The following is a 14,156-nucleotide window of genomic DNA, read 5'->3' as shown; positions in this document are numbered from 1 at the left end:
ACAAGGATGATGGGCTGATTCTTTAAGAATAGAACGACCTGTGAACGTTGGTTTCCTGTAAACTGCAGTTGTGAGAGTAGTTGAAGGTGACCTGGATGAGGAGAACATCTAAAAAAGATAACTGGTTGTTTTCTTCCATTTCCATAGTAAACTTTATACGATAATATAAGGAATTGATACTGTTTAAAAAAGAAGGTAAGGGGTCTTTGTTGTACGGCCATACAGTAAAGATGTCATCTATATATCTTACCCAAAAGGATGGTTGAGGGAAAATAGATGAGAAGAGGACTTTTTCTAGATGTTCTAAATAAAAGTTGGCTAAAGCAGGAGAGAGAGGACTTCCCATGACCGTTCCTTCTACTTGGCTGTAAAATTTGTTTTGAAGATTTTCGTAATACACTCTGCATAAGAAATATCCAGAGTGTATTACGAAATCGAATAGTTTTATAATGTCTTCTGGAAAGATGTCAGCAAGTAATTTTAAAGTCTCCTTGAGAGGTACATTTGTATATAAAGATTCTATATCAAAGCTCACCATAAGATCTGTAGGTTGCAATGAGACATTTTTTAATTTTTTTAAGAAATCTGAGGAGTTTTTTTAGAAAGGAACTAGAGTTGCCTATGTGATATTTCAGTAATTTAGCTAGATGTTTGCTATATGGTAAGTAGAGGAATCAATACAATTTACTATTGGACGAAGAGGAAAGTCAATCTTATGTATTTTAGGAAGACCATAAAATCTAGGAGGTCTTGCAAAATGAGTTTTAAGTCTTTCAATTGTGTCTCTATCTAAACTGATGACTTCATCTAAGAGAGAATTTAATTTCTTTAGCTGTCTGTTGGTTGGATTATAATCAAACTTTCTACTATCCAACAACACGTGAAACTCGATGGCTCTTCTGAAAAGAGTACTCAACATCTTCTCGATTCTTATAATCCACCACAAAACAACGAAGATTCAGTATCGAGTTTCAATTCCTTACATCTCCGGAATTTCAGAACCTATCGCAAGAATTCTGAAGAAATATGAGTTAACAGCTACGTATTCACTTATTAACAAATTATCTTCCCATTTTCCTTTTCCTAAAGACAAACGCTCAACTATATCTCTTCCTGGAGTTTATCAAATTCCCTGCAACTGTGATCTCTCCTATTTTGGACAAACTGGACATTCTCTTGAAAAAAGAATCCAAGAACATCAATCCTCCGTTCATCACAACAAACCTGAAAAATCTGGATTGGCTCAGCACGGGATTGAAACTAACCACAACATCCTTTGATCAAAAATTTGCCTCTTACATAGATCCCGTTATAAATTTGAAAACGTTTATTCAAAGAAAGTGTAGAGGCCTTACTCCATCATCCTAACCTGAATCAGAATGACTATATCTATATCAAAAATCTGGGAAAGTCTAATCAGGATAACTGATTAATTCATATTAATTTTGTTATTTAATATTATTAATTAATATCTTTATTTCAATCATGTCTCTGCTTAAAAATATTCCCTTTAATACTTAGTGATATAACATCACGCACCTTATTCTATTTTTAAATGATCTATTGTTAGTATTCCACCTTGTATTTTTTTTTTTTAAACTGTTCTTGTAGTGCCACTGAAGATGGTCTGCTATTTCCAGACCAAAATATTTGGTTAATTAAATATCTTTCTTGTGTTTACGTGCATATATTATTCAGTCTTTATGTCACAAGTATCCTTAAAACATCAAGTTGTAAAGCTTCGATAATTCACATTACGATGTGGCATTCACATTTTCACTATGCTTCTGAAAATGAGCTAGCAGGGAATCCCAAAAGACCATAAGCTTTCCCACTGATGGCATGACCTAACTTCATGCTTACCAGTGAAGTGGGATGTTTCCATTGCCTTGAAGCAAAGCACGCTTTGATTTGGGTTGGTAGTGGTGAACCCACAATTCATCCATACATCTCTCTCTCTCTATGGATGTCCTTTGCAGGAAGTCCACAAAAAATGCACAACAGTTCACTGTTCGGCAGGTGTATATTTCCTAAGCATGATTGCCATTTTAGACTTCTGAAAACAGCTACAAGCCATGCATGTTTACTACATGTACTGTCATGCTGCTACCTAGTAATGCATACTGAAAAACCACTTACAATTCATTTGTTTCTGCTTTTGTTTGTAACATAATGACTTTTCCTCATAGATTGTTGTAACTTTTGTGTTTTCTCCATACATGTATAGTCTTTGTATTTGCCAATTATGAGCAGAGTAGAGTGCCCTCCTATGATGAGTCCTTGGTGGTGTTACTTAATAATAATTATTATTTGAATTGCATTTGTTGAACAAACCTCAGAAAAAGTTAAGTTCACTGTTGCATATTTCAAAGAAGTTGAAGCTTTCTTAATTTGGTTATATAAAATTATAACTAACAGTTTTTGTTTGTAAAAATTATTGATAAGATATTGTTTCACATGAATGAAATAGATTTATACTGTGTTATTTATTTAGGCAGTAGCTAGAGATAACAGAAGTTCAGGTGGCTGGTCCAGTTCAGGCAGAGGGTAAGCATGAAAAAAAAAATTTTTTTTTCTATTGTTTTGCATACATTTGCTTATTACATGGTATCACACACACACACAGAGTATCATCAGCCATCTGCTGCTGAATGAAGGCCTTTCCAAAATAACTCCAAGACTATTGGTAGATTTTTCTTTCCCACATCACTCCTGCAAATCTGATTTCATCAATCCACCATGGTTTTGGTGGTATCATGTTCTGTTTTTCTTCCCATAGAATCCAATCCAATACTTCTTTTGTTCATCGTTGATCTTGTTTTTTGCAGGATGCCCAGCCCATTGCCAATTCAGATGTTTCACTCTTTCTTACAAACTTTCAAGATACAGACAATTCATACTTACAAACACTGCACAGGCATTGTGACCCCAATTCATTTAACGAACACTTTAGGATACCTGAAATTCGCCAATACATTAATAAGTTTAACGATATATCTTATGAAAAAACTACAGTAAATTCAACTTACAAACACGTTTCAAGGAACACATTATGTTTCTAAGTTGGGTGTTTCCTGCATTTCTTCTTATCCAGTCTTGTGATACCAAGCATATACCTAAATTGTGTTCTTAATTTTTGAGCTTCCTTTACATGACTGTAATTTTTCAAGTTTATTCCTTCCAAGCATTATTCATTTATCGCCTTCTATAGTATTTTGATCCATTAATATCCATTATCCTAAGTACAGTATACATAATGATTCACTTGTTCAGTTTCATCATTATTGGTTTTTGTTATTTCTTGTTGCTCAATAGCATAATTTGGATCTTCTTTAGGTTTATCTTTAAGCCATCTGTTTTGCAAGTAATTTGGAGTTCACGAGAATGAGTCTGTAGATCATGTGGACTTGAAGTAAAGATTACTGTGTCATCTGCAAAACAGATACACAGTTAACTTCTTCTGAGCTACACAGTTAAATTACTTAAATATCTCCTATTTATCTTCAGCCCTTTTTCTTCCCAATCAAAAAGTTTGAATGTTTCTTCTAGACATGCTGTGAATAGTTTCGGGGATATTGTGTCAGCTTGTCTTTTGCCTCTCTGTATTTCCACTCTGGAGATGTTTCCATTAAAATAAATTCTTGCTATTGCATTGTTGTATGCTGATTTGATGGTCCTTACATATAGCTCCTCCATTTGTTGATTTCTATACAGCCTCAAGTATTGCACAAGTTTTTAGTCAATCAAAGGTTTTCTCATAATAAAACCATTCATAATATATCTCATATTAAAGTCTAAGAAATATTTTTGCTAAGACTGTGTTTCAGTTATCTTTAAACAGTTGAATTATCATTTTCTGTTATTTCTGTTAAAGGATTCCTAGTCTCTGGAATTCAGGGTATGAAGATAGATTGGGAAAATACCATTTTCAGAGCCTTGTTAATATAAAGTGGGATGGGACAGAATATGATTGAGTCATATAAGTGGGTAAGGGCATTGTCATCAGATTAATGGAGAAGAGATTTTTTATAGAATGGAGGGATAGATTACAAGGCCATTCCTGGAAGCAGTAGAAGATGATGTGAGGAGCAGACTGATGTGCATTTTCTGAGAAATGTGGTGGGTATAGAAACAATTAATGAGTTTGTTATGGTTCAGTGATCTTTTTGCACAACACTAGGACCCTCTCGCATTGAGTCTTTTGATTCCATAGAGATCTAATGTTTATAATCACATTGCTGTATTAGCAGAATTCTCTATACCTGCAGAAAATTTGTTTGTTGCTTTAATAGTTGTATGTTGTAACATGGCTAAAAAAACAAATATAGTTCTTTATAAAATGCAATTCTTCATAAATCTTTATATAAATCATGAAAATGTGTGCATTTGCATCATTGGTTTTCAACTTTTCTTGGCCCATTGGCCCCCTTTGTCTGTAAATGTGTCCACTGCATCTTGCTTTTAAGAATTTTCACATTTTTCTGATACTGTTAGCATCCAGAAATGTGTTAGCAGAGCTAATCTCAGGTGGTATGGTCACTTAAACAGAATGGGAGAGGAAAGATTAGCAAACCAAGTGTTCTCTGCCAGGTTGGCAGGAAAAAGACCCAGAGGAAGACCAAAATATAGGTAGATTGATATGGTAAAAAAGTGCCTTAGAAGATAGAAATATAAGATCTGACAATGTTGAAGCCTTGACAGGTAATAGATTGATTTGGAGGAAAATTGTAGATAGGAAGTTAGTAATGATGTAAATTTCTCATGTAGTACTATCATATCCTGTACACCCCTTGAGGAATTTGATAATGATGATGATCTGATACTGTTTGCTATTTTCAATTCTTGTTGATTAGTTTGTGCAAGAGTTAATAATTATTTTTTAAAGGTGTATGTATGTGCATGTCTGAAAAATTCTTTGCCAGACAAAGTGTTCCTAAAATTGCAAGTAGCCTAAATTTTGCTGATTGACCATTACTTTTAAGAATCAATTTGAAGAATTTTTTTAGCCTTTCAATCATTTTTCTTGATTACTATAAAGGATTCGTAGACTACATTGTTTTTAGTGTTACTTTTTTAAAACAAAATATTAGAAACAGTTATGAAAAATATTAATTATAATTTGTTGAAATACTATAATATTTATATCCAATTTTCATTGCTATTTAAAATTTAGAGATAAATTAAACTTAAATTATGCATATAATCCACTATTTATTTAAAAAAAACACTCATTTGGATACATAGAAAAATAAGTCATATTTAGACGTTGCATATTTGAAAAAGTAAAATAATAAAATCACATGTTTTTCATTAAAAAAATAGTTACTTGCAAATCCTCAAGTGCTGATTAAAAAATAGATAAAGAACAAACATAATAAATAAATCAAATTTAAAAAATCTAATTAAAAATTTTAAACTCAAGTACAAATCACCCAACTTTGAAATATTGATGTCAGATTTGGACTGGTACACCTAAGACCTCTTTAAAAATTCTTATTGCTGTTCAGAAGAACAGTTCTGTTGATTTTCAGTTCCCTCTCACAAACTCTCTTCACCACTGTCTCATAGAGGGTCAGTTTTCCACCTTGTGTCTCTTCTACAAATAGGTTCATGGGTGCTGTTCAGCAGAACTAACATCCATTTTTCTCTCCCCACCACCAAGTAACATTAAAAAATTATTTGTGTTAGCATGTCTAGCTGACACTTAGCTAAGTGGTTATTCAATATTATACAATCTACTATGTTAGGTTTTTGATATTGAAGTGTTATTCCATATTCCTACATGTTTTGTAGTGTACAGAACATACCTTACTTGCATGTTAGTCAAGTCTTAACAACAAACAGCCTGTTTATTGTTAGACTTGAATGCGTTTTGTTTCATGGTAGTATTGCAACATCACCTAAAGATAAAGTAGATCTTCTGACAACATCATCATCCTTCTCATCCAGCTCTTGCATAGATAACCAAGGAATGGCTGGCCTGGTTGTCTGAGAGTGGATAGCATATCTGCTCACCAACCAACAGGTTGTGGGTTCAAATCTCACTTTGGACATGGATGTTTGTAAAAGCAAGCACTGTATGTAGCCAATTCCAAAAGAAGGATATAAGTGTTTATTATCAAACTATGGACCTTTGCTCTCACCTTAGTGTTGTCTAAAGTAATGAAGGTCATCACAGTCAATGCCTTTGCCAATTGAAAAACTGACTACCAGTGACCACCAATATGAATTTTACTGATCAAGATCCACAACAGATCTCCATGCCTACTTCACTCACCTCTGGATGCATATCATGGGTGGAGAAAGTTGTGCTGTTACACTCAACATTTCTAAGCCAGTTGATAGGGTTAAGCATCAAGAGCTTCTCAGCAAATTGCCATCTTATGATCTGCCTTCCTTTCTTTGTAATTGGATTGCCAGTTTTCCTCTCAGGTTTTTCACTCTGTTATTATGGATTCCTGTTAATGCATGTGTTCCTCAACACGCTGTTATTTCACCTGTCCTCTTCTTCATATACATAAATGACCTACTTTCCCTACCACAAACTCTATTCACAAATTTGCTGATGATAGCACTCTCCATTCATCTTACTCATATGGCAAACCCTGGCAGTGCTCAGATTTCTTCATTTCACAATCTACTATCACTTCCTGAAATGATGATCTCCATATACCATTCTTCAGTGCTTCCAAAACACAATTTTGGAAGCACTGAAAGAAGGTTTTGGAAGGTTTCCTTACCAAAAAGAACTTAGTTTTTCTTCATCCATCCATATGTTCACAGGGAATCCACAGATGCCATATGGTCACTCCGATGCTCGGTGATGTGCCACACCAGGCCTCGTCATGTAGTCCTGTTGTATGCTTTTCTGGTGGCTTCTGAAGATTAGTCACTCCACACATACCATCCATCCATCTCATTGATGGTCTACCCCTTCCTCTTTTTCCAGGAACTTTACTGTCTATTACTGTTCTGAGAAGTCCTCCTTCCATCCTTTCGATGTGTCCAAAATATTTTAACTTTCTTCTGTCAGTATCCTTATGGATATATATAATGCTATGCATTATGGGAAGGATCACTACCCAGACTGATTTCAACCTTTATTGAAGTCTCGTCAGTGGGAGCCAGACCCAGAGGTGAGACCCAGACCCAAGACCCCAGTTCTGAAAATAGTTCAGGTGCAACCTTGTTTGCTTACACTTGGATAAAGGATTAAACCAAGTATATAATTTCCTGGTATCTTTAATTTAAAGTGAGGAGAAGTAAACATCCTTGTGTAACTCCTTTTCCAACCTGAAGCCAACCAGTCAATCCAACACCTATTCTTACCATGGCTTCTTGCTCCCTGTGCAAGCTGGCTAGCAACCTGATAGTGTGTTGAGGAAAACCCATTATTTTCAATACTTCCCAGTTTCACATGCTATACAAAGTCAAAAGCTTAGTTTTTCTTCCCTTACCTTTAATAATGTTCATCTTAACAGTCAAGACTAGATCTCGCTCTTCTCAGATTGCATCTTTTTCATATCCTTTCTTGGCATAATCACATCATTATTTTTGTATTCTCCTTCCAAAAAACTTGGCATCTTTTTTTGCCACATTACTTTTCATCTTTCCAGTTACTCTACAAAATACTTTTCTAGAGTAACTGGACTAGGATCTAGATGAATTGATAAAGTGCAAAGTGCCTTAGAAGACCAAAATATAAGATCTAATAATATTAGAATCTTGATAGATAACAGATTAATTTGGTGGAAAATTGTTGATAGGAAGTTAGTAATAATATGATGTTATCATTTATTACTATCATAAATATCATGTGTTCTCAAGAGATGTATAAGATATCTATGATAGTACTATAATAGATTTATAACCTTTTGTAGGTGGATTAACAAAAAATAAATAAAATAAAAAATAATATTGGCCTAGGAAATGGATGAATGACTTTGATTTTCTTTTCTTCATATCTAAGGTTACTCAAGGTTATATTAGCAATTTTTTAATTTAATGATAAATGCTACGTAGTTTTTTTTTTTTTTTAATTTTATTTACAATTTTTTTGATTACGTGATTTCAGGCCACCAAGGCCACCAAGAAGAGGAGGATTTGGAGGACCATCTGGTAAGGATATGCTTAAGATTTGACTCAACAATTCCAGTTTTTGATGAAGATGAGAAACCATATATATTTAAGTTTGGATCAGGCATTTTATGGATTATTGGAATATAAAAGATGTCTAAGATTAATTACAACCAATACTTCTAATAATTTGCCTTTGTCACAAACACAAAATATTGAATTGTTTTTAATTAATTTTAGATGTTTTCTTCATTCCATTCAGATTTAACCTTTATAAGAACCTTCCTAGCAATGATAAATCCATAAAACATACTGAGTACAACAAAAATTACTTTTTGTTGTACTCAGTATGTTATACATACAGAGATATCCTTCTTGATATCCTTATTTAAAAATTTATAAATAGAATGTACTAAGATATTTGGGAACTTCGGTAGGCATAAATGGAAGATGTTTCTCCAAAGACACCGAGTAGGTCACACAGCATGTAAAACAGTGTGCTTCTGCACTCCTATAAATGAAGATCTTCATATCATGCAGTATTTTTGTACTGTGGATATTGCCTGAGGTTCTCATCTGATAGTAGTTATTCACTATCATAATCTGTTGAGAAAAATAAAGACCAATGATGAACTGAATGGGTAGAACTATGCCATTGCTGTTTAATCATTCACAGAGTGTTTTATACAGTCTGAATTTTCCTGATCAAATTATAGTTTCAAACTAACTTCATTGGTCAAGTGATCAGCATATTTGCTTTCTGGTGTACAAACAGGTGGGTGTGTATCCCACTATGTCATGGAAGTTTGTGAAAGGTAGTATATAATGTTAGGAGGAAACTTCCACATAGCCTTATCGGCTTAAACTAGAAATAAACATGATGCAATTTCATGCCAGCTGAGGCATTGCCCAGTTAAACAAAGTGCCCTTTGTTTTCATAAGAGGAAGGATGGCCAACAGTGAAAAGTCAGCTACTAGAACAAATACAATATCAGAGTATCAATGGAAAGGAAATCAAACTAGCAGAAGAACTAGAAGGCCATGTGACATTGGTGTTACTTAGACAAAGAAGACTAAAACAGAAGAGAACCTGCTAAATAATAAATATAGGATGTTATATTCAAGCATAGTGATCAGGGAAATTAAAGGAAAGACTAGCGATAGCATACACAAAAGAACCTCTTAATTGGAAGGCAGTATCGTGTCAAAGAGAAAAATGTATAAGAAATTTCAAAAAAGAATGAAAGTTGAGCAGGTTTCAGAGGTGAACTTTAGACTCAATGTACAAATATTATTCAAGAGAAAAATGAAAAAGTTTCAAACCTCCAAGGTTCAAAGAACCGAACCTTGGAGGTTTAGTGGCAAACCCTGAAGAAAATGATAATCTTTTTCAGCCAGAGAGGCATGTGGTGAGGCTGTTTGCAAGAATAGAAAAATTGAACACATGGCAAACACAAGTTAATGTGACAGTTCTAGAAGAGGAGAAAGCATATCAAAAGTTGGAAGAGAAAAATGTCAGACAGCTAGCTATGTATAAAAGTAGCTAAACAAAAGTCATGGGAAGACTGGTAAGAACATTGAAGATAAATATCAGGAAGGTGGCCAAATGTTTCTGCAGGCTATTGAAAAATTTTAGAAATGCAGAAAAGAGTATTGTAAAAGGAATCGCACACAATAATGGTGACATGAATGAAGATAAGGTTATTCTGGATATCTCGAGTAATTACTGTGGAAGATTGCTGAATGAAACAAGCAGTGATAGAAAACATTCAAGAGGAATGCAATTTTCTGAACATAATTAGCACTTGAGATAGAAAAATCCAAAATTTCAAAAACTTTTGTAATTTTGGATTTTCAAAATTTCAACTAAAGTCATTGAAATTAAATTTTGAAATGCAGCTGGAGTGCATGATATTTGGAGAAAAAAGTTCAGATATGGAAGTATGAAAGTTTTTCAGTAGTTACTTTGAAAAATTCAGAGGTTTTTTTTTTTTTTTTTTTTTTTTCCATTGAGCACCCATACACGAGAAGGTTGGTTGATCAACTTATAGTTACATTAGTACTGTATATGGGTAGTGGGTTTGGAAAGGAGGAACTTGTTTACATTTGATTTAAAAGACTGTATATTGTATTCCTTGGGAAACACAACAGGGGATGACTGTTCCACAATACAGCAGTTTGTAAGGATGAAGTGGAGGAAAAGAAACTTGTTCTGTGGGTTTCAGGTGTACTGTGACGGGATGCTGAGCAGCAGCTGCACGTGTTCCAACAAGCTTAATACTGAGTGGGGGGAATTATTGATACTCTTTCAGATGAACATTTCCCATGGAAATATTTGTAGAATACACATATTGCTGAAACCAAACATCTGTGCAGAAGTGGGGGGGAGTCAGTTGGTATGGGATCCCCTTTCGAGTCTTCAAAATTCAAGTCATCAGAATTCAAGGAGAACTGGCCTACCAGTCTGGAAGGGGGGGGGGGGGCTGTAGGCGGAAACCCTTCCTCCTTTCGAGTTTTCACAATTCGAGTCATCAGAATTCAAAGAGAACCGACCTACCTATCCGGAACTCAGAGAGGGGGTAAGCATCAGGGGCAGAGCCCCCCCCCAGTAAATAAATAAAGAAAAAAGGTCATCCTTGGTGAAGATCTAAATAGCAGAGTAGACAGTAAACATCAGATAAAATGGAAATTTTAAGAAAATTTGTAGAAGAGCACAATGCTAATTATAATGGCAGGTATCCTGCAGATACTTGCCATTATCAGGATGCTGAACAGAAATCCAACAGATTTCTGTTCAGGACGTGGACTAGTCATAATTAATATCATGTTCAAGCATAAAGACGTGCACAAATTCAAATGGAGAGAAGATGCAGGAAATAAGAAGTGACAGGCCATCTTCACACTGGTTCAGAATACAAGAGTGTATAGGGGATTTGTAATAGGTAGTGAGTTGTCTTACAGTGTCATTTGTTTTCTTTTCTGTCCATTTTGTTTTATTTATTTTTCTGAGACATTTCATCTCGAAAGCCTCCAGTTTTCGTATCTCTCTTCTTGAGTGTCCAAGTTTCTGAAGCATATAGCACAATGAGTATTATAATTGCATTATATAATTTTATTTTTGGAGATTTTATTATTTTTCCATATTTTATCTAGCTTATTAAATAATGACCATGCAGTCGATATTCTATGTTTAATAGTGGTCCTAATAAATCCACCAGGAACTACAAGTAGTTAAAACAACTTTTACAATCTGAAATGCAAGGTACAAAAGAGTATCTGTGAATAATCACTGAATGTGAAATTCATGAACAGCAAGGTTTTCTGTTTATTTATATTTATTTAATTCCTTTTTTTTTTTCTGTTGAATAAGTTTGATTTAAAAAAATTGAATAAGATGAATTGTTGAATAAGTTGTCTTCATTTCTAACATTTATTATTAATGTTCTTTCATAGCTTTGTTCTTGATATAATCTTTAATTTTAAAGTACTTTTATTTCCCCACACATATATGATAGATTACAAAATCTATTACAGAGTAGTTCCCTCTGTAGACAGGTAGTTAGGAACAAAGAAGGATCTATTAACAGATTTCTTGAAAATGTAGGGATCATTCATTGGGAAAATCCCATAGAACAGAGGTAGATGAAATGAAGGAACATGATGAAAAGTTAGTTTGATATGATTGCAGTTGAACTGTATATGGATCATTCATTGACTGCTTCTGTTCTTGGAACACAAACTTTTAGCCATTTCAGTGATGCAACAACTATGATGTACCTAATAAAAATAAATAAAGTAAAAAAAGCATAATACAGAAACAGAGAACCTAAGGAAGTTTATGGGACAATGTATGTGAGGAAGACAAGGGTCACATATTAAACTCTTCTGTTTACACTCAAGAATTCTTGAGTTGTTTTAGGTGCCTCACCCAATATTTGGAATATATAAAGTGTTAGAAGTTGAGCAGGAGGAAATTAATTAGTGTTTTCAACAAAAAAAGAATGCAGAGTTTTTTGGAGATTGAGGAGATTATAGATATGCTTCTTGTAGATAAAACTTATACGTTGGTTATACATAGTTTTTGTTTTTTCAGGAAATGATGATGTATACTAGAATATTAATAAAAAACTTTAATCAATACCTTCCTATATTTCGGCAATGTTACATTGCCATCTTCAGGGATCACAAAACAATGATATGTGCATGCAGACACTCACGCTAAGCAAATGATGCTGAAGAAAGGCAGCTGAAGTCGGTCCTAGAGTCCTAATAAAGGTGTCCCCTAACAGGCTAAATTGGGTTGTCTTGGGTGTTGGGCTGATCTTAGAATACAAGCTTCCCACATTTGGGACAGTCTCATCTGCCCAAATTTGTTGAGATTTGGGAAGTTTTTCAAAGCTGAGGCTGATTCAAGGAATAATTGTTCATACTCGTACTTGATGGTGTAATAAAGTGGCCTTCTTCCAGCATATTCCGTGGTAGGTGTCCAATGAATGATCAGCAAGTCCTGAGTGGCTGTATTGGTGAAACCGGATGTGTTCGGATATCCTGATATTGGCTGTCCTGCTTGTTTGGCTGTAGTAGAACAGTTTGCAACTACAAGGGACCTGGTATACTCCAGTTAGGTCTAGGGGAAGTGGCTGGTCTTTGGTGGAGCAGATAAGAGATGCCAATTTCTTATGTGGTTTGTAACTAGTTGTGAGGTCATATTTTTTTAGGATTTTTGTTTGTTTTTCAGATGTACCCCAGATATAAGGAATGGTGATAGATTTAGAGTAATCTCTGTTATGAACAGGATTGCGGTTTTACCACAATTGGAGTTTAACTGGTTTTAATATTTTTTGGATTTTTTTTTGGGGGGGGGGGGGGGTTGTGAGGTTGTAGCCATTGGCTAAGAAGGTGTTAAGGATATGGTTATGTTCAGTAGTTAGGGCATTGTTATCTGAAACTGGTTAATTTTACCCTGTTATATAGGGTTTTTATAATCCCATATTATGGAGGGGGGGTGAATGCTGGTGAATGTATCTACCTGTATGTATAGGTTTTCTGTAAACAGAGAAAGCCGGGAATCCATCAGGCTGGCGTGTAATCAAAGTGTCTAGGAAAGAGAGAGTGTTATTGTTTTCCTTTTCCAAGGTAAACTGAATCCTGGGGGTGATGTTACCTTGGTACCACTATGATGAGAGAGAGAGAGAGAGAGAGAGAGACAGATGGAAATGAAGACGGGGAAGCGGTTATGCCCAGCAGTTGATAGCAGGCAAGCTTATTGCCTTTGGCCCTTATGAAATCTGATTTTGATTTGTTGATTTTCTTACACCTGTTTCAAGTTGTAGTGTAGTGTAAGCTGAGTGAGAAGCTGGAGTTCTTAACTTGGGCCATTGAATATATGCTGTATTTTTTCATGGAATATGAGAGCACGTTTTTAGAGAAACTGGGCTTGGATAAAGATCATCGTTTTGCATTGAGTAGGGAATGAAGACCTTCATTAAAGTGAAGATTATTTCAGCTATTTGATCAGCAAATGTTTGGATTAAAAGAGGGGGAAACAGTAATCAGACCCCAGAAAAGCTGAGCATAGAAATCTCAGAGGTCATCCCACTTGGCACTGTTGTAGTATCATAAGGGTATAAGGCTAATATTGCATGGGAGAAAATCAATCTATAGAAAAGGAGACACAAATAAGGTCACAATTGGAGTTGCCAAGAGGAGAGCAGACACATACAGCATATTTGAAGGAAGAACTAGTTTTAAAAAAAATGGTCGACAGTGTTGGAAAAATGATCTGATATTCCGGTTGCACGTTAACAATTTGTAATTGATCATGACTGATAGCAAATGAGTTGGCTTCCCTAACAGCTTGATCTGTGCAGTTAGAGAAGGGAAGCTATTTGGTTATGAATGTTAGTCTTCTTGAGAGATAAATAATCTCACAGTCCAGGTAATTAGACTACGAATTAACTTTTAGGGATAAGAAGCATGCAGCATAGCTGTCTGAATTATCAGAGCAGCAGAGGCAGTAAATCAAAACAATAAAGTGAGTTAAGGAAATCGAAAAGTAAGGATTCCAGCTTGGATAACCT

At 34.8% G+C, this 14,156-nt stretch overlaps 1 protein-coding gene across 1 annotated transcript in view; it reads left to right on the top strand.

Annotated features, from left to right (window-relative positions):
• LOC150110268 (selenoprotein K-like) overlaps positions 1-14,156 on the top strand; it is a 105,795-nt gene that overhangs the window by 79,753 nt on the left and 11,886 nt on the right. The window contains exons 4-5 of the mRNA XM_090398749.1: positions 2,495-2,547; positions 8,075-8,118. Coding sequence (XP_090254875.1) covers positions 2,495-2,547; positions 8,075-8,118 — 97 coding nt within the window. The remainder of the gene's footprint in view (positions 1-2,494; positions 2,548-8,074; positions 8,119-14,156) is intronic.

Source organism: Typopeltis vanoorti, chromosome 1, assembly GCF_054136105.1.
Source record: "Typopeltis vanoorti isolate ZY-2024b chromosome 1, IOZ_Tvanoo_1.0, whole genome shotgun sequence".
Taxonomy (NCBI): Eukaryota; Metazoa; Arthropoda; class Arachnida; order Uropygi; family Thelyphonidae; genus Typopeltis; species Typopeltis vanoorti.
The sequence above is the reverse complement of the archived record's forward strand: the minus strand, read 5'-3'. Positions and strand labels throughout refer to the sequence as shown.